The 26,674-nt window shown below is 44.3% G+C and overlaps 1 protein-coding gene and 1 long non-coding RNA gene across 3 annotated transcripts in view; one reads left to right on the top strand and one right to left on the bottom strand.

The window, feature by feature from the left end:
* Positions 1-686: 686 nt before the first annotated feature.
* LOC110495478 lies at positions 687-20,176 on the top strand. Its single transcript, XR_002469427.2, has 3 exons — positions 687-1,105; positions 12,431-12,581; positions 18,426-20,176. It is a non-coding gene; the product is annotated as an uncharacterized LOC110495478 (long non-coding RNA).
* LOC110495476 (lysine-specific demethylase 6A) overlaps positions 19,391-26,674 on the bottom strand; it is a 55,210-nt gene continuing 47,926 nt past the window's right edge. For both annotated transcript variants that reach the window (XM_021570750.2, XM_021570751.2), the window contains 3 exons: positions 25,910-26,036; positions 21,383-21,559; positions 19,391-21,169 (listed from right to left, as the gene is read on the bottom strand). In XM_021570750.2, the coding sequence (XP_021426425.2) occupies positions 21,143-21,169; positions 21,383-21,559; positions 25,910-26,036 (331 nt within the window). In that variant the 3' untranslated portion in view covers positions 19,391-21,142. The remainder of the gene's footprint in view (positions 21,170-21,382; positions 21,560-25,909; positions 26,037-26,674) is intronic.

Here is a 26,674-nt window from a genome sequence, read left to right as displayed (position 1 = left end):
ATTACATAAGTCAGAGTTACTGTCTTTTTCCATACAATTGTCACACACTGTAGGCTATACAGAAAAACATTGGAAACCTTACATCTAGACTAGCTTCAATAACATTGGTCTAGATTCACCCGTTTGGGTTGGGTCGAGGCACAGCAGGTCTTCTGATCCATGGATTTCTCCCCAAACTGCTGGTTAATTCATTCTAATTAGATTTGACCCTTGTGACTCTTGAGGTTAAATAATTCCCATTGATTTTGTGTGCTGGTTGCTGTTGCTCACATAGTGGATGGAGCAGAAAGATACTGTGGCTGTTATATAAGGGTTATAGCTAGTCTCTGTGTCCATACAAGGCCTGAATTAAGAACACATCTTCCTAGTCACAAGGCTGTCAATATAATAGCTGATGAAGGAAGGGAAATGGGTAATGACGTTCAATACTAAGATGTGAATTGTGTGTGTGTGTCGGCGCTGGAGTGCTTTGCGTGGGGTATGGAGTGGTCAGCTGGCGGGTGTTTTCTGGGTAGGCACTGTGGGGGCTAAAAGCTCTGGAAAGCAGTGTGTGGGAAGGAAGCCTCCTCTCTCTCACACACACACACACACACGCCGACACGCACACGCCGACACACACGCTCGGGAGTGTTAAACTGAGGGTGGGAGGCGCTAGGTAGTTAAGCTTGCTTGCAGCTAGCCCATTGATCAGTATGGACTGGGACTGCCACAACATGCACTGCTCACAGACAGACTGACCAACAGACAGACAGATGGACAGACAGACAGAGGACAACACCTATACTCTGTAGGCTACTGCAGAGAGAGAGAGAGGAAAAGAGAGTGAGATTGCCACAACAGGTTTCCATAGACTGCTGTAGAGAGAGAGAGTGAGAGGGAGACGGAGAGATGAGAAAATAGAGAGAATTGAAGATCAGATAATGAAAGAACAGTGACCAGTGAATGGAGAGAAGAGAGAGAAGATAAATAATAACAAAAAATATGCAAAACAAGACTAAGACAAAAACCGACATTGTGAAGAGAGAGAGAAAGAGGGAGAGAGAGAGGAGCCAGAGCACGTTGTTCGGAGTGTTCTGAGCAGACACTGTCTGGACCATGTGCACAGGTAAGAACTCACTATCTCAGCTGTGCGTGTGTCTGTGTGTGTGTGCATACTGTATGTGGTTGTATATGTGTGTCTTTGTATTTGGAGCACTGCAGACGATTCACAGCTACAGCTGTGTTAAATTTGCCTAGATATTGCTCTGCAGTCAAACAGTCACGCTGCTGATTATACTGAAATCCTATCAGTACTGTTTCTCTTACAGTACTCTTTCAAAATGAGCTCTACCGATCATGTTGTAGAAATGTGATAAGGATATTTGTCTTACCAATGTCTCCAGTCTTGTTGAGATGAAGGAGAAGGAATCATTTACCATTGACAACAGCTGCTAAGGAAAAAGATGGTGTTTGTGCGTGTGTGTGTGTGTGTGTGTGTGCGCGTGCGTGTGTGTTCACTTATGATTTGTTCCCGGACATTTCTTTCGGAAGCGATGATATTGGGAAAGTGGTGAGAGTGCCGGTGTGTGTGTTGGGGGTATGGTGAAGGCTGAAGAGGGTGGGGCCCAAGATAGGTGGTTGATATTGTCTTTTTTTTATACTTGTTTAAGTAGATTTCACGTTAGTGTTCCTTATAGCAGAGTTTTGCCACCTTAGACTCTTTGGTGTCTTTTTTGTATTTCTTTATGAGTGTCTGTGGGTTTAGACTTGGCAGTGAAAGAGCAGGTGTGTTAGGGGGAATAAATAACAAGTAGTCTGCCACTCATCCAAGAAATGATTTTACAAATGCAGATTGACCACACAAATAATTATCACTCTCTCTCTCTCTCTCTCCCAGTCAATTTCTGAGATGTTGACTGGCATTACCTTTTGACTTCTTTGATTTTCAATTTCTAATTGATTTGATGTATTTGTACTTGCGACAGTATACTCACAGTCTCGATGAACCGTCTGTCTCCGTCTTCATTGCCAGACGTCGAATAACCAACCATGGCATGAAAAACACATTTGATTGTGACATTGGTTAAGCCTATATTGACCTACAAGAGACCCCTCCCACGACTGGCCTGGGGGTTTCGGAAGTGTTTGCGGTAGACAATGAGATCAGCGGTAATTATGGAGAATGTATGTCTTCTGTGGATAGGCACCAACTTGCCTTCGCGGAAGGCATTACGAAGCGCGGCACTTCCGACCAATGCCTTGGTGTGCGGTCCATAAAAGAAAACCCTCGAGGCCCAGGGCAGGCAGGCTAAGGATATGGACGGGGAATCGACACGAGGAGGAGATGAGAGGATATTGGTAAGACATCATGAGGTAGCCTTGGCTACATTCTCGATAATGCACTTTTTACGCGTTTGTAAGAACTTTCCTGTCCACTTTCTCCTGGCCGCTTCTTGGGAACAGAAGTCGGTTTGTTTCTCAATGTTTTCTCAGATCGGCTACAACTCGGCGTGGACCGTTCAACACATGCAGTCACAAAAGGTAGGCTGGTTGAATGGATAAACCATTTTCTTTAGTTTAGGGGTTGAGCTACTTTAGTGGTGAGAATAATGGCTACATGTTCTGAAATATGGTTGTTCTGAAAATAATGATATATAATGTTTGCTTGCAGGGCAAAATAGAATGCCAACATTCCAATGCGCTTATCACATTTGTTTATTCTGTAAATTAAACTGATGAAAGTTGTAAGAGTATTCTACGTTATCATTAAAGTTGTTAAGGCAATGCTATAACGAAGCTATAGATAGGCTACTGCAGAATTATGGGACAAGTTGTGTTCCGGTGTGTGTGGTAGGTAGCGCAACAAAGTGTGTGGTCTCGCGGCTTGGCGCAGCCAGGGTCTCACGGTCGGACGATGTTGGCTCCAGATCACTGGAATGCGCATAGCGTTTTGATCTCTTTTATAAACACAACGGTCGCTCATTAACTAAATTACACTTGTCTATTTTAACATAGAACCGTGAACCAACCATACTGTTAAACGAAACTGGTTTTGAGAAAGGTTTCTGGAGTTAACTGTTTTTTTTGCCTTTTGGAGGAGAGAATGGACAGCCTGGTCTCATAGACTAGACGTAACATATCAACACTCAAGTCAGAATATTTTAAATTTGAACATATTAACACTCAAATTAGTATATGTTAAGTTTGGTATGGTTATATAAGATAGAAGGTTACTTAATGCAAAAACGAAAGGAGGGTGGTATAACACAAACCCAAAGGTTCATCGCAATGGTTGCGTTCGAATCTCATCGCGGGTGTCTATCAAAAAAAGTTGTGTGTTCGAAACTCATCACGGACAACTTTAGCAATTTAGCTAATTAGCAACTTTGCAACTACTTACTACTTTATAGCTACTTTGCAACTACTTAGCATGTTAGCTAACCCAAAGCCTTTAACCTAACTCCTAACCCTAACCTTAAAGGAAAGATTCACCCATTTCTGAGTGATGTTCTATCCATTCCTGGGGTAATTTCATGTGTTCATGTGTATCTGAGCTATTGCCATTCTAGCAGGTAGAAATTAGGCCGGTATGACGTAACATTGTGATACAGCTGCTCTCACAACACTGGAAGTTAATAAGAATACAACTTTTGGATTGCGAAAACGTCTAACGTACATGTCCGATTTCAATACAGGTCAATGTCAATACGGTTGACTTCTCTTGAATGAGCCATTACAGTATTCCTACCTTGAGAAATGTGTAATTTAACAGAGGGTCCACCACATTGTCTGCCTCTTCAGTCCAGGGTGCATTGCATGGTGCCATTGCATGGCCGTTGTGAATGTCAGACTCCACTCTGTGAGGCACATCGATCTGCAGGTTGAACATGGTGACATTGTAGTCTCCTAAATTGATAGTGTAGTTTGTTTAGGAAATTTTACAGCTACCTAGCTACTTCACATGCTGATATTGACTTTGGTATTATTGTGTGTAGCTACGTTTGCTAGCTAGATAGCTAGCCAGCCAGCAAAAATAGAGGATTGTATTGTGGGTTTTGTAGTTGACTTGAGCTGCAACAGATTTCCACAACGATTTTCACATGTTGCTACCAACCTTATTATAACGATAAAAATAAATATTTGTTCACAAAATATATGGTTTAGCACTGTAAATTATAGGAATTAGTTAGGTTTTAGTTTTTTCTTTTAACCCTAACTTTAACCCATAGCCTAGCTAATGTTAGCCACCTAGTTAACGTTAGCCACAACAAATTGGAATTCGTAACATCATACGTATTGCAAATTCATAACATATCATACGAATTGTAAATCATAACATATACGAAATGGATGATGGACTTCCACAAATTAATACTTATCATACTAATACGAGCATCTGATGTTCGTTTACTATGTTACATCTACCCCTGAGTCTAGGTTGGAGGGGTGGTATGTGAGGAGAGGGGGAATTCTTGTGTGTTTTGGAATGCGATTACCCAGGGGAGAACCCATGACTGAAAAGAGGGAGAGAAGGGGCCAGAAGGAAGAATGAGGCAAGTTCTGAAAGGACTACGCACATTCCTCGGCTTCCTCATTAGTTCTAAACGGCATTTGGGTTGCTGACATGTTGTTTCGTCTTCACATGATACTGTCTATGCTGATGGATCTGCTGACTGACAGCCCAGTGTCCAAGGGAAAGTAGTCAGATGACGAAGACTAACTAGGCTACTAGCACTCTCACCTATTTTACACCAAACTATTGTTTCTTTCACTCAAAGGTCAGTCTTTTAAAGAAATAGAAAAAAAGCACATGATTATGCTACCACCAGCACATTTCTTTGTTTGCACTGCAGCATTGTAGATATAGCCTGAGCCTAATGTAAAATGCGTTCACAGTTATAGGTTAGTTTGGATTTCAGGCCTGTTTTTTTACAATCCTTTCCAACAGGTATGGTAGGCTACTGAGCTACAGGTGTAGGTTATTAATTTGACCAGTTTCTCACAACAGGAAAATAATCCTGCAGCAACAGGACATTTCAATTATTGTGTGGATTATAATTAAAGGACATGTTTGTAGGTGTTGATACAAACTTTAGAAGTATTTTAAAACCGTGAACACACTACATGTTTGCATTTCCTGTGACAACGGGGTGGTCAAATTAAGATCCTACACCTGTACAATGGTTTTCTCTAAGGGTCAAAATACCTGACAATGGAATCTCCTAAATATTCCAACTATCCACTGTCACAAAGAAGGTAGACAAAATGTACATTTTCTCAAAGCATGTTGCCAGTTAGCCTATGCTCAGTGGTGTGTAGTACTTTAAGTATTTTTTACTTAAGTTGTTTTTTGGGGTATCGGTACTTTACTATTTATATTTTTAACAACTTTTACTTTTACTTCACTACATTCCTAAAGAAAAATAATGTACCTTTTTACTCCATACATTTTCCCTGACACCCAAAAGTAGTCATTACATTTTGAGTTCTTAGCAGGACAGGAAAATGGTCCAATTCACACTCTTATCAAGAGAACATCCCTGGTCATCCCTACTGCCTCTGATCTGGCGGACTCACTAAACATCAATACTTTGTTTGTAAATTATGTCTGAGTGTTGAAGTGTGGCTATCCGTAAATGTAAAAAACAAGAAAATCCTGCCATTTGATTAATATAAGGAATTTGAAATTATATAATTTAAAGTATATTTTAGCAATTACATTTACTTTTGATACTTAAGTATATTTTAAACTAAATACTTTCAGACTTTTACTCAAGTGGCATTTTTATTTGAGTCATTTTCTATTACGGTATCTTTACTTTAACTCAAGTATGACAGTTAGTGGTTAGAGCATTGGGCCAGTAACTGGAAGGTTGCTGGATCAAATCCCTGAGCTGACAAGGTAAAAATCTGCCGTTCTGCCCCTGAACAAGGCAGTTAACCAACTGTTCCCCGGGCGCCGAAGACGTGGATGTCGATTAAGGCAGTCCCCCCCCACCTCTCTGATGGAAGACACATTTCAGTTGAATACATTGTTGGACAACTGACTAGGTCTCCCCCTTTCCCTTTCCAATTGGGTACTTTTCCCAGCACTGCCTACGCTTCCCCAAATATTTCAAGTAGATAAATGCAGAAATGAAAATATGAGACACACGTAATAGATATCAGTAATGAATATAATAGTGTAGCTCAAAGGCATATGTCTACCAGAGTTTACTATGGTTAGAGCTGTAATGGTGGTGCTGGATTAGCATAAAATCATCTGAGATTGTCCACTCTTCGACGCCTGCCTACAAAAGCAATCGCCCACTCATAAATGACAATTATTCCAATGAGCAACCCGATCCTGAAGTGGGATTCTATCAGCTCTCAGCACCCACATCAGATTGGAATGACTAGTCTACCACACATTCCTCAACATTTCATGTTGCAATGAAAAGAGAACTTGTGGTGCGTTTGGTGTGTGTGTAGACTTGTGGATGTGTGTAACAGTTAGTGATGTGCAGGCGGCAGTATCTCCTGTACTGTAGGTGTGTTTGTCAGATGTTTGAGGTGGATGACTTGTGTGAGAGGACTAGTGAGTGTCCATGTGGGCAGTGTTTTTCTGTTTCCCTCCCCATAGGGGCAGTGTTTTACTGTTTCCCTCCCCGTGTGGGCAGTGTTTTTACTGTTTCCCTCCCCATAGGGACAGTGTTTTTACTGTTTCCCTCCCCATAGGGACAGTGTTTAACTGTTTCCCTCCCCATGTGGGCAGTGTTTTTCTGTTTCCCTCCCCATAGGGGCAGTGTTTAACTGTTTCCCTCCCCATAGGGGCAGTGTTTAACTGTTTCCCTCCCCATAGGGGCAGTGTTTTACTGTTTCCCTCCCCGTGTGGGCAGTGTTTTTACTGTTTCCCTCCCCATAGGGACAGTGTTTTTACTGTTTCCCTCCCCATAGGGACAGTGTTTAACTGTTTCCCTCCCCATGTGGGCAGTGTTTTTCTGTTTCCCTCCCCATAGGGGCAGTGTTTAACTGTTTCCCTCCACATAGGGGCAGTGTTTAACTGTTTCCCTCCCCATAGTGGCAGTGTTTTTCTGTTTCCCTCCCCATAGGGGCAGTGTTTTACTATTTCCCTCCCCATAGAGGCAGTGTTTTACTGTTTCCCTCCCCATAGGGACAGTGTTTTACTATTTCCCTCCCCATAGAGGCAGTGTTGAACTGTTTCCCTCCCCATAGGGGCAGTGTTTAACTGTTTCCCTCCCCATAGGGACAGTGTTTTTCTGTTTCCCTCCCCATAGGGACAGTGTTTTTCTGTTTCCCTCCCCATAGGGACAGTGTTTTTCTGTTTCCCTCCCCATAGGGACAGTGTTTTTCTGTTTCCCTCCCCATAGGGACAGTGTTTAACTGTTTCCCTCCCCATAGGGGCAGTGTTTAACTGTTTCCCTCCACATAGGGACAGTGTTTAACTGTTTCCCTCCACATAGGGACAGTGTTTAACTGTTTCCCTCCCCATGTGGGCAGTGTTTAACTGTTTCCCTCCACATAGGGGCAGTGTTTAACTGTTTCCCTCCCCATAGGGACAGTGTTTAACTGTTTCCCTCCCCATGTGGGCAGTGTTTAACTGTTTCCCTCCACATAGGGACAGTGTTTAACTGTTTACCTCCCCATGTGGGCAGTGTTTAACTGTTTCCCTCCCCATAGGGGCAGTGTTTAACTGTTTCCCTCCACATAGGGACAGTGTTTAACTGTTTCCCTCCACATAGGGACAGTGTTTAACTGTTTCCCTCCCCATGTGGGCAGTGTTTAACTGTTTCCCTCCCCATAGTGGCAGTGTTTAACTGTTTCCCTCCACACAGGGACAGTGTTTAACTGTTTCCCTCCCCATGTGGGCAGTGTTTAACTGTTTCCCTCCCCATAGTGGCAGTGTTTAACGGTTTCCCTCCACATAGGGGCAGTGTTTAACTGTTTCCCTCCACATAGGGGCAATGTTTAACTGTTTCCCTCCACATAGGGACAGTGTTTAACTGTTTCCCTCCACATAGGGACAGTGTTTAACTGTTTCCCTCCCCATGTGGGCAGTGTTTAACTGTTTCCCTCCCCATGTGGGCAGTGTTTAACTGTTTCCCTCCCATAGTGGCAGTGTTTAACTGTTTCCCTCCCCATAGGGGCAGTGTTTAACTGTTTCCCTCCCCATGTGGGCAGTGTTTAACTGTTTCCCTCCCCATAGTGGCAGTGTTTAACGGTTTCCCTCCACATAGGGGCAGTGTTTAACTGTTTCCCTCCACATAGGGGCAATGTTTAACTGTTTCCCTCCACATAGGGGCAGTGTTTAACTGTTTCCCTCCCCATAGGGGCAATGTTTAACTGTTTCCCTCCACATAGGGGCAGTGTTTAACTGTTTCCCTCCCCATAGGGGCAGTGTTTAACTGTTTCCCTCCCCATAGGGGCAGTGTTTAACGGTTTCCCTCCACATAGGGGCAGTGTTTAACTGTTTCCCTCCCCATAGTTGCAGTGTTTAACTGTTTCCCTCCCCATAGTGGCAGTGTTTAACTGTTTCCCTCCCCATAGTGGCAGTGTTTAACTGTTTCCCTCCCCATAGGGGCAGTGTTTAACTGTTTCCCTCCCCATAGTGGCAGTGTTTTACTGTTTCCCTCCCCATAGGGACAGTGTTTTACTGTTTCCCTCCCCATATGGACAGTGTTTTACTGTTTCCCTCCCCATAGTGGCAGTGTTTAACTGTTTCCCTCCCCATAGTTGCAGTGTTTAACTGTTTCCCTCCCCATAGTGGCAGTGTTTAACTGTTTCCCTCCCCATAGGGGCAGTGTTTAACTGTTTCCCTCCCCATAGTGGCAGTGTTTTACTGTTTCCCTCCCCATAGGGACAGTGTTTTACTGTTTCCCTCCCCATAGGGACAGTGTTTTACTGTTTCCCTCCCAATAGTGGCAGTGTTTAACTGTTTCCCTCCCCATAGGGGCAGTGTTTAACTGTTTCCCTCCCCATAGGGCAGTGTTTAACTGTTTCCCTCCCCATAGGGGCAGTGTTTAACGGCTTCCCTCCCCATAGGGACAGTGTTTAACTGTTTCCCTCCCCATAGGGCAGTGTTTAACTGTTTCCCTCCACATAGGGGCAGTGTTTAACTGTTTCCCTCCCCATAGGGACAGTGTTTAACTGTTTCCCTCCCCATGTGGGCAGTGTTTTACTGTTTACCTCCCCATAGGGCAGTGTTTAACTGTTTCCCTCCCCATAGGGGCAGTGTTTAACTGTTTCCCTCCCCATAGGGGCAGTGTTTAACTGTTTCCCTCCCCATAGGGGCAGTGTTTAACTGTTTCCCTCCCCATAGGGGCAGTGTTTAACTGTTTCCCTCCCCATAGGGACAGTGTTTGACTGTTTCCCTCCCCATAGTGGCAGTGTTTAACTGTTTCCCTCCCCATAGGGGCAGTGTTTTACTGTTTCCCTCCCCATGGGGACAGTGTTTGACTGTTTCCCTCCCCATAGTGGCAGTGTTTCTCTGTTTCCCTCCCCATAGGGACAGTGTTTGACTGTTTCCCTCCCCATAGTGGCAGTGTTTAACTGTTTCCCTCCCCATAGTGGCAGTGTTTAACTGTTTCCCTCCCCATAGGGGCAGTGTTTTACTGTTTCCCTCCCCATAGGGGCAGTGTTTAACTGTTTCCCTCCCCATAGTGGCAGTGTTTAACTGTTTCCCTCCCCATAGTGGCAGTGTTTAACTGTTTCCCTCCCCATAGGGGCAGTGTTTTACTGTTTCCCTCCCCATAGGGACAGTGTTTGACTGTTTCCCTCCCCATAGTGGCAGTGTTTAACTGTTTCCCTCCCCATAGGGGCAGTGTTTTACTGTGTCCCTCCCCATAGGGACAGTGTTTAACTGTTTCCCTCCCCATGTGGGCAGTGTTTAACTGTTTCCCTCCACATAGGGGCAGTGTTTAACTGTTTCCCTCCCCATAGGGACAGTGTTTAACTGTTTCCCTCCCCATGTGGGCAGTGTTTAACTGTTTCCCTCCACATAGGGACAGTGTTTAACTGTTTACCTCCCCATGTGGGCAGTGTTTAACTGTTTCCCTCCCCATAGGGGCAGTGTTTAACTGTTTCCCTCCACATAGGGACAGTGTTTAACTGTTTCCCTCCACATAGGGACAGTGTTTAACTGTTTCCCTCCCCATGTGGGCAGTGTTTAACTGTTTCCCTCCCCATAGTGGCAGTGTTTAACTGTTTCCCTCCACATAGGGACAGTGTTTAACTGTTTCCCTCCCCATGTGGGCAGTGTTTAACTGTTTCCCTCCCATAGTGGCAGTGTTTAACTGTTTCCCTCCCCATAGGGGCAGTGTTTAACTGTTTCCCTCCCCATGTGGGCAGTGTTTAACTGTTTCCCTCCCCATAGTGGCAGTGTTTAACGGTTTCCCTCCACATAGGGGCAGTGTTTAACTGTTTCCCTCCACATAGGGGCAATGTTTAACTGTTTCCCTCCACATAGGGGCAGTGTTTAACTGTTTCCCTCCCCATAGGGGCAATGTTTAACTGTTTCCCTCCACATAGGGGCAGTGTTTAACTGTTTCCCTCCCCATAGGGGCAGTGTTTAACTGTTTCCCTCCCCATAGGGCAGTGTTTAACTGTTTCCCTCCACATAGGGGCAGTGTTTAACTGTTTCCCTCCCCATAGGGACAGTGTTTAACTGTTTCCCTCCCCATGTGGGCAGTGTTTTACTGTTTCCCTCCCCATAGGGCAGTGTTTAACTGTTTCCCTCCCCATAGGGGCAGTGTTTTACTGTTTCCCTCCCCATAGGGACAGTGTTTGACTGTTTCCCTCCCCATAGTGGCAGTGTTTCTCTGTTTCCCTCCCCATAGGGACAGTGTTTGACTGTTTCCCTCCCCATAGTGGCAGTGTTTAACTGTTTCCCTCCCCATAGTGGCAGTGTTTAACTGTTTCCCTCCCCATAGGGGCAGTGTTTTACTGTTTCCCTCCCCATAGGGGCAGTGTTTAACTGTTTCCCTCCCCATAGTGGCAGTGTTTAACTGTTTCCCTCCCCATAGTGGCAGTGTTTAACTGTTTCCCTCCCCATAGGGGCAGTGTTTTACTGTTTCCCTCCCCATAGGGACAGTGTTTGACTGTTTCCCTCCCCATAGTGGCAGTGTTTAACTGTTTCCCTCCCCATAGGGGCAGTGTTTTACTGTTTCCCTCCCCATAGGGGCAGTGTTTAACTGTTTCCCTCCCCATAGGGACAGTGTTTTACTGTTTCCCTCCCCATAGGGGCAGTGTTTTACTGTTTCCCTCCCCATAGGGCCAGTGTTTTACTGTGTCCCTCCCCATAGGGACAGTGTTTAACCGTTTCCCTCCACATAGGGGCAGTGTTTAACTGTTTCCCTCCACATAGGGCAGTGTTTAACTGTTTCCCTCCCCATGTGGGCAGTGTTTTACTGTTTCCCTCCCCATAGGGCAGTGTTTAACTGTTTCCCTCCCCATAGGGACAGTGTTTAACCGTTTCCCTCCCCATAGGGGCAGTGTTTTACTATTTCCCTCCCCATAGGGGCAGATGAGGGCGGTGCACAATTGGCACAGCGTCGTCCGGGTTAGGGTTTGGCCGGGGTAGGCCGTCATTGTAAATAATAATTTGTTCTTAACTGACTTGCCAGGTTAAATAAAGATGAAACAAAAAAAATCAATCTCTACACGCTTACACGCACATAACTCCTCCACTTTGAACAGCCAAGTACCCTTGGCCCCAGGTTTCCATGGCAACACACTGCAGAAACGCAGCACAGGAAGAACCAATGGAAAACCATCTAGGTCACCTGATGGCCAAACTAAATTTGACAGAACTACCGTAGATTAATTGTATTCATTTATTTGATTTTAACACTGACACAATGAATGATCAAGAGTCAGATGCAACACAATATGATTGCTCTGTACTTGAGATCATGGCACTTTCTCTGGGTCAGTTGCTACACGGAAAACCAACTCCCCTAGTTTTTCTCAATGAATGTCCTCTTCCAAGCCTCCCCATTCACAAGTATGTCAGAGTTTCTTGCGCCTCCGGACCAGTCGTTGACTGAGAAAGCCCAGCCCCCTAATGCTACCGGCTCCTTTTAAAGAGGTCTGCCATCTCCATGTCACACTGCGTGACTGAGTGACTTTCTGTCACACATGCATACTGAAGCATGTGGATTCATTGAGAGATAAAAGACTGAGAAATATAGGATAGGAGAAGTACACGATGGACACAGGTGAGAAAAGAGCCAAAGAACAGACGCGTAGAAAGAAATAGAGAACACTGGGCCCTGCCTCAAGACACATCTACCGCTCATTACTTATTGAACACACTGGAATGCTGTTTCACAAGGAATCTCTCTCTCTTTCCCCCCCCTCTCTGCCCCCTCTCTCTTTCTTCTTCCACCCCCACTCTCTCTTTCTTCCTCCCCCTCCCTCTCTCTCTCTCTGCCCCCTCTCTCGTTCTCCGCAGAGGAAAGAAAGGTGACATGGAAAAGAGCTGCCACTGAGAGAGAGAGAGGAAGAGAGAGAGAGGAAGAGAGAGAGAGAGTGTGTGAATGGTGAAGCTGGACTGAAAGAGATGCCAGGAGCCCTAGGTCTGGGAATCACACACATCAAACACAGTGAGTACAAAACCTGCTGGGGTGAGTTTGAGCTTCCGGCGCCGACAGAGATGGCCGCCTCGCTTCGCGTTCCTAGGAAACTATGCAGTTTTTTGTTTTTTTACGTGTTATTTCTTACATTAGTACCCCAGGTCATCTTAGGTTTCATTACATACAGTCGAGAAGAACTACTGAATATAAGATCAGCGTCAACTCACCATCAGTACGACCAAGAATATGTTTTTCGCGACGCGGATCCTGTGTTCTGCCTTACAAACAGGACAACGGAGCGGCTCCCATGCAGCGACCCAAAAAAACGACTCCGAAAAAGAGGGAAACGAGGCGGTCTTCTGGTCAGTCTCCGGAGACGGGCACACCGTGCACCACTCCCTAGCATTCTTCTTTCCAATGTCCAGTCTCTTGACAACAAGGTTGATGAAATCCGAGCAAGGGTAGCATTCCAGAGGGACATCAGAGACTGTAACGTTCTTTGCTTCACGGAAACGTGGCTCACTGGAGAGACGCTATCCGAGGCGGTGCAGCCAACGAGTTTCTCCACGCATCGCGCAGACAGAAACAAACATCTTTCTGGTAAGAAGAGGGGCGGGGGCGTATGCCTTATGACTAACGTGACATGGTGCGATGAAAGAAACATACAGGAACTCAAATCATTCTGTTCACCTGATTTAGAATTCCTCACAATCAAATGTAGACCGCATTATCTACCAAGAGAATTCTCTTCGATTATAATCACAGCCGTATATATCCCCCCCCAAGCAGACACATCGATTGCTCTGAATGAACTTCATTTGACTCTTTGCAAACTGGAAACCATTTATCCGGAGGCTGCATTCATTGTAGCTGGGGATTTTAACAAGGCTAATCTGAAAACAAGACTCCCTAAATTTTATCAGCATATCGATTGCGCAACCAGGGGTGGAAAGACCTTGGATCATTGTTACTCTAACTTCCGCGACGCATATAAGGCCCTGCCCCGCCCCCCTTTCGGAAAAGCTGACCAGGACTCCATTTTGTTGATCCCTGCCTACAGACAGAAACTAAAACAAGAGGCTCCCACGCTGAGGTCTGTCCAACGCTGGTCCGACCAAGCTGACTCACTCCAAGACTGTTTCCATCACGTGGACTGGGACATGTTTCGTATTGCGTCAGACAACAACATTGACGAATACGCTGATTTGGTGTGCGAGTTCATTAGAACGTGCGTTGAAGATGTCGTTCCCATAGCAACGATTAAAACATTCCCTAACCAGAAACTGTGGATTGATGGCAGCATTCGCGTGAAACTGAAAGCGCGAACCACTGCTTTTAATCAGGGCAAGGTGTCTGGTAACATGACCGAATACAAACAGTGCAGCTATTCCCTCCGCAAGGCTATCAAACAAGCTAAGCGTCAGTACAGAGACAAAGTAGAATCTCAATTCAACGGCTCAGACACAAGAGGCATGTGGCAGGGTCTACAGTCAATCACGGACTACAGGAAGAAATCCAGCCCAGTCACGGACCAGGATGTCCTGCTCCCAGGCAGACTAAATAACTTTTTTGCCCGCTTTGAGGACAATACAGTGCCACTGACACGGCCTGCAACGAAAACATGCGGTCTCTCCTTCACTGCAGCCGAGGTGAGTATGACATTTAAACGTGTTAACCCTCGCAAGGCTGCACGCCCAGACGGCATCCCCAGCCGCGCCCTCAGAGCATGCGCAGACCAGCTGGCCGGTGTGTTTACGGACATATTCAATCAATCCCTATACCAGTCTGCTGTTCCCACATGCTTCAAGAGGGCCACCATTGTTCCTGTTCCCAAGAAAGCTAAGGTAACTGAGCTAAACGACTACCGCCCCGTAGCACTCACTTCCGTCATCATGAAGTGCTTTGAGAGACTAGTCAAGGACCATATCACCTCCACCCTACCTGACACCCTAGACCCACTCCAATTTGCTTACCGCCCAAATAGGTCCACAGACGATGCAATCTCAACCACACTGCACACTGCCCTAACCCATCTGGACAAGAGGAATACCTAATGTGAGAATGCTGTTCATTGACTACAGCTCGGCATTTAACACCATAGTACCCTCCAAGCTCGTCATCAAGCTCGAGACCCTGGGTCTCGACCCCGCCCTGTGCAACTGGGTACTGGACTTCCTGACGGGCCGCCCCCAGGTGGTGAGGGTAGGCAACAACATCTCCTCCCCGCTGATCCTCAACACTGGTGCCCCACAAGGGTGCGTTCTGAGCCCTCTCCTGTACTCCCTGTTCACCCACGACTGCGTGGCCACGCACGCCTCCAACTCAATCATCAAGTTTGCGGATGACACAACAGTGGTAGGCTTGATTACCAACAACGACGAGACGGCCTACAGGGAGGAGGTGAGGGCCCTCGGAGTGTGGTGTCAGGAAAATAACCTCACACTCAACGTCAACAAAACTAAGGAGATGATTGTGGACTTCAGGAAACAGCAGAGGGAACACCCCCCTATCCACATCGATGGAACAGTAGTGGAGAGGGTAGCAAGTTTTAAGTTCATCGGCATACACATCACAGACAAACTGAATTGGTCCACTCACACAGGCAGCATTGTGAAGAAGGCGCAGCAGCGCCTCTTCAACCTCAGGAGGCTGAAGAAATTTGGCTTGTCACCAAAAGCACTCACAAACTTCTACAGATGCACAATCGAGAGCATCCTGGCGGGCTGTATCACCGCCTGGTATGGCAACTGCACCGCCCTCAACCGTAAGGCTCTCCAGAGGGTAGTGAGGTCTGCACAACGCATCACCGGGGGCAAACTACCTGCCCTCCAGGACACCTACACCACCCGATGTCACAGGAAGGCCATAAAGATCATCAAGGACATCAACCACCCGAGCCACTGCCTGTTCACCCCGCTATCATCCAGAAGGCGAGGTCAGTACAGGTGCATCAAAGCTGAGACTGAAAAACAGCTTCTATCTCAAGGCCATCAGACTGTTAAACAGCCACCACTAACACTGAGTGGCTGCTGCCAACACACTGACACTGACTCAACTCCAGCCACTTTAATAATGGGAATTTATGGGAAATGATGTAAATATATCACTAGCCACTTTAAACAATGCTACCTTATATAATGTTACTTACCCTACATTATTCATCTCATATGCATACGTGTATCCTTATGTAATACATGTATCACTAGCCACTTTAACTATGCCACTTTGTTTACATACTCATCTCATATGTATATACTGTACTCGATACCATCTACTGTATCTTGCCTATGCTGCTCTGTACCATCACTCATTCATATATCCTTATGTACATATTCTTTATCCCCTTACACTGTGTACAAGACAGTAGTTTTGGAATTGTTAGTTAGATTACTTGTTATTACTGCATTGTCGGAACTAGAAGCACAAGCATTTCGCTACACTCGCATTAACATCTGCTAACCATGTGTATGTGACAAATAAAATTTGATTTGATTTGTGTGTCATCGTGGTATCCGTCAGATGTTTTACTAGTTGTACAGGTCTCTCATGTGTGCAGCAGTGTGTGTGTGCATGTGGTTGTAACTATTGTTATGTATGGTAATGTTTAGGGCTTGGTGTCACTCGTACACCCTCTGAGCATATGGCTGTGTTATGAATGAATGGACTTGGTCTCTGGAGGAACAGCATGTGCCATGTTCTATAGGACCCTGACTTTATCAATGGGCTACATGAGAGAGACCTGGTATTGGCTGGGGACAGGAGCCAATCAAAATACAGCATGTTAGTTGTAGAAGTCCGGATGAATGAATGAGTCAGAGATGATGAAGGTGAGTGTGTTGGTGTGCGTGTGTGTATGAAGAGAGTTGTCCGACTGACCCCAGCTCACACACTGAACCAGTTGGTTGATTGCATTCCCATAGCTGTGAGAAGCCCATCGGGACAATGAACAGGGCTAAAATTAGCAGTCAAGGCCACCTGTCTGCAACACGGCCAGAGAGGAAACAGGAAGGAAACGGAGAGGGGGAGACGGGGGCCATTAAGGGCACAGCTCACACTTACCCCTGCAGAAAAGTTGCCTCTCTCTTCACATACCTCTCATGTCGCCAGCTCTCACAGAGGAGAGAGGGAGGGGAATGAAATGGGCCATGACTGTTGGTTAGTGCTCACATGGTGGTGGAAAGACATATTCAGTGTCTTTCCACCATGTTATCATGCCCCGCTATTTTCCTGTCTACCTGACAGCAGACGAGCCAGGGAGTCTCCTCTGTCTCTCACCTGCTGCCCCTACCTTTCCCCCCAATCTCTAGGACAAGGGGAGGTCTAGGAGAATTCAATCATCATGGGTAGTAGGAACCTAGCCATAGACTGTGTTTGCAGAACTGGTTGTAAATGGAACTAGCATTTAAAGCCTCCATCCTAAGAAGCCTGCGAGTCACATGAGCCATCTCATTGTGGACTTGACTATTCATTTAGTGTACTATTCAATCAGATCCGCTTTGGCCGACATCTGCATAGCGGTTGTTTTGGCGGTGTCGGTGGTGGAGCTGTCAAATCCACAAGTGGCTCCTGGCGTTATACCAGAAGCGGACATTGCCATTGGCTTCTTCTACAAGTTTGAACACTGGATTGTGTATTACGTTGAATGATTTTTCAATTTGAGCGTAATTATTTCTAAAAAGCCTAAATGTTCTCATTCTGAATTTCTAACGTGTGGGTGTGGCTTCGTGACAATTATCGCAAGAGCAGCTACTCACCGATTTGAGGGCTTCAACCCAGTTCCACTTCCAACACCGCCAAAACATCTGCTATGCGGGTGTCTGCAATCTCTGTTTAACGCTTGATCTGATTGAGTCTAGGCCTTGGTGTTGTCTGCTCTGTCCATTATAGCCAGACAGGTCAGAGGGGAAAACAGAGAAGTCAGTGGAGTAGCAGTTAAGTTGTCTTGACATTTCAAGGTCATTTCAGATTGAGTCAACATCTGCAGCGTTTAACATGACTTGTCGGCAGCGCTCTACCAGCGCGATCGTATTGAATCCTAGCCTAAGTGATAGTCCCTCAGCACACAAACACACACGCCTGACTGTTGTGTCTCTATACCCATATATGGCAGTTGACCACCCAATTCCCTTACCTGGGTCTCAAGATTTCAACCAAAGAGATAGTAATAGAGGAGGCCACCCCATAGAGGTAGATAGAGGACTCATCCATCTTTTTAAAGTAGTAAACTGGGTGGGGATTCCTATGGGTTGTAACCTCAATGGCGCTACCCAAGCAAAGATGAGTCCTCTATCAATCTCTATGGGTCAGCCAGGTTCAGTGGCATCATGGAAAAGTGCTTTGTCACTCTAGTGACTAGTCTACTTAACAACTGCACCTGGATCAGTGTCATAATAATTAAATCAGCAGTTCAGAGCAGAAATGTCTAGGGCACACCTGGTGTGAATTTGAGGGGTCTAGGGCATCATATTGTATAATCTCCCTCCTAGTGCGACCTATAGCATGTGTAAAATTCACTCCGACACCATAAAATAAAGTCACACTGCACAAACACATGTGGGGGAGGGGCTACATGTGTGGGGAAAGAACAGGGTTTATCACTATAACCTGGGGATTGCTGTTAGGTTAAGGTGGGGTAGAACTCTGCTCCCCTGTTTGACTTTCCATTCTCTTCAATCCAAGGCCACCAGATTCCCGTTGATCTTGTTTCCACGTCACAACAGGCTGATTAAAGGAGAATAATCTCCCTCCAACTAGAAGTCCTCAGTATAATAATACAACAGGAACTATTAACCTGGAAGAGATGTGGTCAACTGAGCTCCATTGACTGCTTGTCAGTTCTATGCAACTGACCTCTCTTCTCTGTTCACTGTATAGGTATGAAGCTGCCTGGACCGGATGATGGCACTGCTATACAGACTGGCTGCACCTTGCAGAAAAACTCCCTCTTTGTAGATGAGTGGCCCAGTCAGGATTACTTACTGCAACGGTCTTAACACGCAGTGCTCCATCTCAGAGGCTAAAAACAGACACGGAGACACCCTTAACAAGGCCTTATTATATTACTAGTGATCCTCTGCTGAATGTGTTTAAATAAGTCACGAGCTCCCAGGTATTCAGTGCTAACCCAGTGACAAGAGACGGCCGTCTTTGCTTGGACTGTGCCAAGCAAGGTTGGTCATTTTGGGTTGGTGTCTGTCAGCTGCTCAGTAGTCAGTGTAGATCCTGTGGGGCAGTCAGCAGCTACATCTGGCTACTGGGTCGTTGATGGCTGCCATGTTCTTCATGTCTCAAATATTGTGGATGTATCAATTACATGTACTGTGATTTAGTATAGCTTGTATTCTAAATTTACATACAGCCATCTTTAGTTCAGTTTGCTGGTAGGTTGTTGACCTGGCATACAGTGTAGAATTCTGTGTGGGTGATTCTACAGCTACATTGTCTGCTGGGTTTTAGGCCCTACTCAAATAATCACTCACTTGTCACTTAATCTCACGGTAAGTATTTTCTCCCAATTCAGAGACCGTGTGACAATGATTGTGTATCATCAAATAAATACAAGTTCTAGAAGCAGAGTTGTGATTCCTGATGTGTTAAGGTCCGCTGGATTTGGATTGGGCCCTGTTTTGTCTAGAAAGAACATTTTACTGGGTTCCTTTGTTCACCGTGGCCTTGAAATGTACATCGTCTTAGAAGTTGAAACACTCCAATGCAAAACAATTCATTATTTCTGCAGACACACTGGTGAAAGCAATTACATCCATGGATTATTTGACAATTGTGTTTAATGACTCATCATAAAACATTCTTCAAAACAATAAGACAATTTTAAATGTCAGTTTCTGTACAACGCTTGCTTAGCAGTTTTATTTATATATAGAAAATGTACGAGGAGTTGTGTTAAAATGACAAAACTCCTTCAAATTTAATGGCAGGTACTCTGGAAAAAAATAACAGCATTCCATCAACAAATATTTTCAAGCAATAAATATGTATTTATAAATAGTGTAAATTTACATCAAGATTAGAAACATAACAAAAATCACAAATCAAACTTTATTCCTTAAAGGAGAAGTTAGCTCTTTTTAAACAACCAAATCTGTATTTTGATGTAAATGGCATGTTATAGTAGTCCACATTTTTATGCAATTTCACTTGTTTGAGAAACTTAACACAACCAGCGAATCATTTCCTCATCCTCGCTGTGCAGTATGGGGGCCCTGAAAAAACGTGATGCAGGTCTTTGAAATTGTGTCACTCCGCAATGCTATATTCCATTTTGTGCGTCTCAAGACGTTTCCCATATCCAGCTGTTTCATTCTCCGTGTAGACTGCTGCTACAGGTAACTGCCAAAATAAAGGAAACTCCAACATAAAGTGTCTTAATAGGGTGTTGGGACAACAAGCCAGAACAGCTTCAATGCACCTTGGCATAGATTCTACAAGCGTCTGGAACTTCCTGTGTGGAAGCATCTCCGTTCAATATACTTTGTACCCCTCATTTACGCAAGTGTTTTGGCTGTGACCTGTAGAATGGACGGAGGTATCGCTTGAGTCGCAACAAAATGGAATATAACGTTGCGGATAAAGTTCAGAATGACGACGTCATCTGTACACAGTGTTTCCATTTCAAAAAGGACATATTGGGGTGTTTTTGAAGCCGTTGTTCATTTCAGAGCCCACATACTGCACAACGAGGATGAAGGAATTCAAAACGCTGGTGGCGGTAAGTTTCTCAAATCCAACTGAAATGGAAAAAAAACTGTCTGGACCCTTCAATAAACATGCCATTTACATCAAAAACATATTTGGTTATAAAAAAAGCTAAATTCTCCTTTAGGTCAATGTGCAACCCATTTTTCTTTGACTTGGCTATTGATTTTCCCCCACATTTTTCCTCTTTTTTTTAAACCTAATAAACAACCAAAAACTGAACGTCATAGCTCCAAAATAACAAAGATAAAACATAAGCTGTAAAAAAAAAATTAAAAAAGACAATCACCTAAACTCTTCACATTACAATTTTTTTGTAGATTTTGCCATCCAAAGAGTCTTAAAATTACTATCTACCATAGAAAAAGACCAGTTAGGCTAGTGCTCCTTAGAGGGAAGGAAAACACCTGGAGAATTCAGGAAAACAAAGGGATCACATCTCAGCCTGTTAACAGAATTAAAAAAAGAGAGAACAGGTTGTCCAGTCAGTAGTCTTTTAGGGTGGTGTTGCCAGTTGTGACAGATACAATATCTACAAAACATCTTCACTCAATAATAATTCCCACCCCTTTCCCCATATGTTTTTGGATTAAGTCCTCCATTAAAAAGAGCTGAACCATTGTTACAAGGGGGGGGTCCTGTGTTGGGAAGTGCGCTCTCTGGCGCCCCCCAGGGGGAAGAGGGGGGTTGACACGGCGCACTTGACAGGTTGCATAGACACACGCAGCCTCTGCTGCCTCCAGCCGTCGCTGTGGAGAACAGCCATACGGGGAGACTGTCTCGACTTTCCTGAATATCAGAAATGGTCCATTTTTCCTTTGAAATGAAAGTTCCTGTAATGCTTGGTCGCCCCAGAGAAGCTGAAGGGATGTCTAATGTCAAGATGAAGATGAATGCAGAGGGGCCTGGCGAGAAAGAGGGAGTTCAATACCGATTCAGCGCATGAAACAGGAAACAAAAAAAAGGTATTTTATAGAATTCCATTTATTGAAATGCACATGGAACTCTTCGACACAATCACTGGCCAATATACCAATCAAATGAGGAAGTAGTCCTTTAATAGGATCTCTACGTGCATCCCAACAATGTCAATAGAGCCAAATCAAAGTGTGACTTACTAGTGTGAACTGGTCGTAGACCTGCATGAGATCATCCATCCGGTGTTTCTCTACAACCACAAAGTTGTCCAGCTCGGCGCTGCCTTTCCGGGCACAGTCCTGGCAGTGAACCACGTACTGCTTCTGCTTCCTGGAGAGGAGCTCGCTCCGCACAAACAGCAAGTTAAACACCTCCACCTGGAACACAGTCAACCAACACACGTCAGCAACTAGGGATGGGCATGTGTAATAGATTAGTGGACCTGAGGTGTAAACTCCACCTTGAAGCTGTTCAGTCATATCCCTGTAAGCCGGGATTCATTTAGAATTTTAACACCCCTTGAAGTAGAATTAACATGCATACTACCGTTCAACAGTTTGGGGTCACTTAAATTCCCTTGTTTTCCATTAAAATATATATGAAATGAGTTGCAAAATGAAAAGGAAATAGTCAAGATGTTGACAAGGTTATAAATAATGACTTTTAATTTAAATAACTCCTTCAAACTTTGCTTTCGTCAAAGAATCCTCCATTTGCTTTGGCATTCTAGTTGTCAATTTGTTGAGGTAATCTGAAGAGATTTCAGCCCATGCTTCCTGAAGCATCTCCCACAAGTTAGATTGGCTTGATGGGCACTTCTTACGTACCATACGGTCAAGCTGCTCCCACAACAGCTCAATAGGGTTGAGATCCGGTGACTTTGCTGGCTACACCATTATAGACAGAATACCAGCTGACTGCTTCTTCCCTAAATAGTTCTTGCATTGTTTGGAGCTGTGCTTTAGGTTGTTATTCTGTTGGAGGAAATTGTCTCCAATTAAGCGCAGTCCACAGGGTATGGCATGGCATTGCAAAATTGACGAGTCTTCCTTTCAAGATCCCTTCAACCCTGTACAATTCTTTACCACCACCAAAGCACCCCCAGACCATCAGTTTGCCTCCACCATGCTTGAGATGGCGTCAAGCACTCCTCCAGCATCTTCATGTTTTCTGCGTCTCACGAATGTTCTTCTTTGTGAGCCGAACACCTCAAATTTAGATTAGTCTGTCCATAACACTTTTTCCAATCTTCCTGTGTCCAGTGTGTGTTCTTTTGCCCATCTTAATATTTTAGTTTTATTGGCTAGTCTGAGACCTTGCTTTTTCTTTGCTACTCTGCCTAGAAGGCCAGCATCCCGGAGTCACCTCTTCCTTCACTGTTGATGTTGAGACTGGTGTTTTGCGGGTACTATTTAATGAAGCTGCCAGTTGAGGACATATGAGTCGTTTTTCTCAAACCAGACACTAAATGTACTTGTCCTCTTGTTCAGTTGTGCACCGTGGCCTCCCACTCCTCTTTCTATTCTGGTTAGAGCCAGTTTGCACTGTTCTGTGAAGGGAGTAGTACACAGCGTTGTACGAGATCTTCAGTTTCTTGGCAATTTCTCGCATGGAATAACCTTCAGTCAATTCTTGTTCTGAGAAATAACGATTTTCAGAAGAAGTTCTTTGTTTCTGGCCATTTTGAGCCTGTAATTAAACCCACAAATGCTGATGCTCCAGATACTCAACTAGTCTAAAGGCTGCCAGTTTTATTGCTTCTTTAATCAGAACAACAGTTTTCAGCTGTGCTAACACAAATGCAAAAAAGGTTTCCTAATGATCAATTAGCCTTTTAAAATGCTAAACTTGGATTAGCTAACACAACATGCCATTGGAACACAGGAGTGATGGTTGCTGATAATGGGCCTCTGTACGCCTATGTAGATATTCCATTAAATTGTTTTGTTTCCAGCTACAATAGTCATTCACAACATTAACAATGTCTACACTGTATTTCTGATCAATTTGATATTATTTTAAAGGGCAAAAAAATGTTGCTTTTCTTTCAAAAACATGGACCTTTCTTAGTGACCCCGGTAGTGTGAGAGAGCGAAAGATATATAGCCCATACAAACACAATGAATAACAGATTCACTACATGGAACAGTTCCCCAAAATAAACCCAATGAAGTTTGTTGTGTTGTGTCTGTCCTATATCTGAGAGATAAGATCTGTCAATAAAATATATATATTTCTTTACATATATTTAAACCCTTATTTTTGGCACTAAACTGTCTCCATATACACTTCCATTCATTTTTTCAACTGGTATCGGGGCACCTTCAGTTAAGTCTTGTGAGGCCTGTGGGCATCCTAGAGAAAAACCTTTCCACAGAGGGGTCATATCGGGGCGGCAGAGTAGCCTAGTGGTTAGAGCGTTGGACTAGTAACCGGAAGGTTCAAACCCCCGAGCTGACAAGGTACAAATCTGTCGTTCTGCCCCTGAACAGGCAGTCATTGAAAATAAGAATTTGTTCTTAACTGACTTGCCTAGTAAAATAATGGTAAAAAAATTTATATAAGTGTGTAGCCCAATACAGACAGAAGTTGGCATAATCGGCTGTACAGACTTCAGACGAGTCAAGATGCTTTTGGGGTCCGAACACCATGTTTGTGAGTCTTATCTTTCCATATAGGGGCTGTGTCCCACAAACAAAATTGTGCTTAAGGTTAGGCATAAAGGTTTAAAAATAAGAGATTTTATGAAACTAAAATGGTAGAAACAGGCAGGACTTTGTGGCTGTGGTAACTAACATTAATGACAACCCTACCTTGCAAACTGCTAGAATTGGTTATTCAAATCTATTACCCCCTAAACATACAGGTTCCACACTAAAAACATGACTTTGATAAAGACATTTATCAGAATCATTAAGCCTAGGCCTATTCACCAAACAGATGTCCTGGCCATAATTCATCCCCATGCGGTGTTCAATGGAGAACTTTTAACCCATTAAAAACATTCCAAAGAACAGGCATAATAACTAAATAGAACTTCTGTATATCCAAAAAGTTTGGGTCTGTAACCCTGAACTGGCCAAATTGAGCCCTGAGAATAACTGTTCCAGACGCAAGACGCAATTCACACTATTCTGTTGTGTTTAATTTAAAAAAATAACTATAAAATACACATGGCCAAACAAGTCAGTTCCAACAAGTCAGTTAGTCAAATTTCTGCCCTGCTTGGGCTGCCATTGTGAAGTGAAAACATTTTGGAGCAACAACGGCTCCGCTGCGAAGTGGTAGGACACAAGCTCAGAACGGGACCGGCGTGTGCTGAAGCTAGTAAAAATTGTCTGTTGCAACACTCACTACCAACTTCCAAATGGCATCTGGAAGCTACGTTAACAGTTATTGTGCTCATCTGGAGCTTCATGAAATGGGTTTCCATGGCTGAGGAGATGCACACAAGCCTAAGATGACCATGCGCAATGCCAAGCGTCGGCTAGAGTGGTGTAAAGCTTGCCTCTATTCGACTCTGCAGCAGTGGAAACACGTTCTCTGGAGTGATAAATCACGCTTCACCATCTGGCAGTCTGACGGACAAATCTAGGTTTGGCGGATGCCAGGAGAACGCTACCTGCCCGAATGCATAGTGCCAACTGTAAAGTTTGGTGGCGGAGGAATAATGATCTGGGGTTGCCTTTCATGGTTCGGGCTAGGCCCCTTAGTTCAAATGAAGGGAAATCTTAATGCTACAGCTTACAGTGACATTCTAGACGATTCTATGCTTCCAACTTTGTGGCAACAGTTTGGGGAAGGCCCTTTCCTGTTTCAACATGACAATACCCCCGTGCACAAAGCGAGGTCCATACAGAAATGGTTTATTGAGATCGATGTGGAAGAACTTGATAGGCCTGCACAAAGCCCTGACCTCAACCCAATCGAATACCTCTGGGATTAATTGGAACACCGACTGCGAGCCAGGCCCAATCGCCTGACCTCACTGAGGCTCGTGGCTGAATGGAAGCAACTCCATATTAATGATTTTGAAATGAGATAGCCGATGAGCAGGCGTCCACAGACTTTGTCATGTAGTGTAGGTGTCTTGACTTTGATAAGCGCGCGGGAAAGAAGAGTCTTGTCTGCTAAATTAACAAAACAAGGCTATGCCATTCTACAAGCAAGCGCCACATTGCTGAGGTTACTACTTTTTCGAAGACGGTGTTCCACAATATAATATAACCTGTTAATATTACAGTTAAAACTCATCTTAAATGGCACTTTTTTTTATTCACTGAATAAATAGAAATCAATTTAGCAATTAGGATTCGTTATCTGTAATGGTTATGATATTAGGCATTGTTGTTCACTGTTTGCAAATAGATAAGTGCTTTTTCCCCCCATTTGAGTACTGGAAAAAAAATACGAACAGTCAAAACATGTAAAATGCCCATTCCTATCTGTAATTCAATCAATCAACCCACACACACACACACACGTCAGTAACAGTCAACCAACACACACACTGAAGTCAGAAACGGTCATTTACTCAGTCGTCAACACATAATCCTGTCAGTTACTCATATGATAGTCATGGACTAATCAATTTCTCAGTCGGCAACCAGAACATTAGTGTCAGTTACTCAAAACAAACCTATCAATACTGACAATGTAATGACTGTGTGGGGTAGCAGCTTGGGTAAGGGACAAGGGGTTGAAATGGGCCGGAGCCCCTGACGTACCTCACAGATGGTGCAGTAGTGCGCAGGCTCATCCCTGTTCCTGCCCTGCAGTACCGTCTCCTTCCCTGCTGCGGCTAGAGCCTCCTTCACCGACTGACACTGCTTCAGAGTCCTCAGCAGGCAGTACCTACATCAATCACACCATGACATTAAAAGAAACCCAGACACCTACACGTTAAGGTTACGTTTTCCAGCAGCCACGTCATCAATATGCACGTCATCATCCAATCTGAAGCCCTCTTTTCAGGGATGCAAACTGCTAAGGGCACAAAAAGGTAACACTTTTTGTTGTTGCACTGAGACATGCAAAACAATCCTTGCTAGGGGGAAATGCTGGTTTTAACTAATTAAACAACAAAATAACAATCAGTCTCTGTGTGTAAAATAAAGTGTTTAATGTGAACCTAACTCACAGCAAAAAAATGTAAAGAAAGCAATCCAATATTATTTGTTGCCTAGACTTTACTGCAAATGACACTCGAAGTCTTGAGGGAAAAAAACAATGCACTAATATTGCAGTTAGCCATGACAGCCTTTATAATAGAACGCTTGTGACCACACACATCTACAGTGCCTTGCGAAAGTATTCGGCCCCCTTGAACTTTGCGACCTTTTGCCACATTTCAGGCTTCAAACAAAGATATAAACTGTATTTTTTTGTGAAGAATCAATAACAAGTGAGACACAATCATGAAGTGGAACGACATTTATTGGATATTTCAAACTTTTTTAACAAATCAAAAACTGAAAAATTGGGCGTGCAAA

The sequence above is a fragment of the Oncorhynchus mykiss genome, chromosome 18 (genome assembly GCF_013265735.2).
Source record: "Oncorhynchus mykiss isolate Arlee chromosome 18, USDA_OmykA_1.1, whole genome shotgun sequence".
Taxonomy (NCBI): Eukaryota; Metazoa; Chordata; class Actinopteri; order Salmoniformes; family Salmonidae; genus Oncorhynchus; species Oncorhynchus mykiss.
Note: the sequence above shows the minus strand (reverse complement) of the source record. Positions and strands in the feature narration are given on the sequence as shown.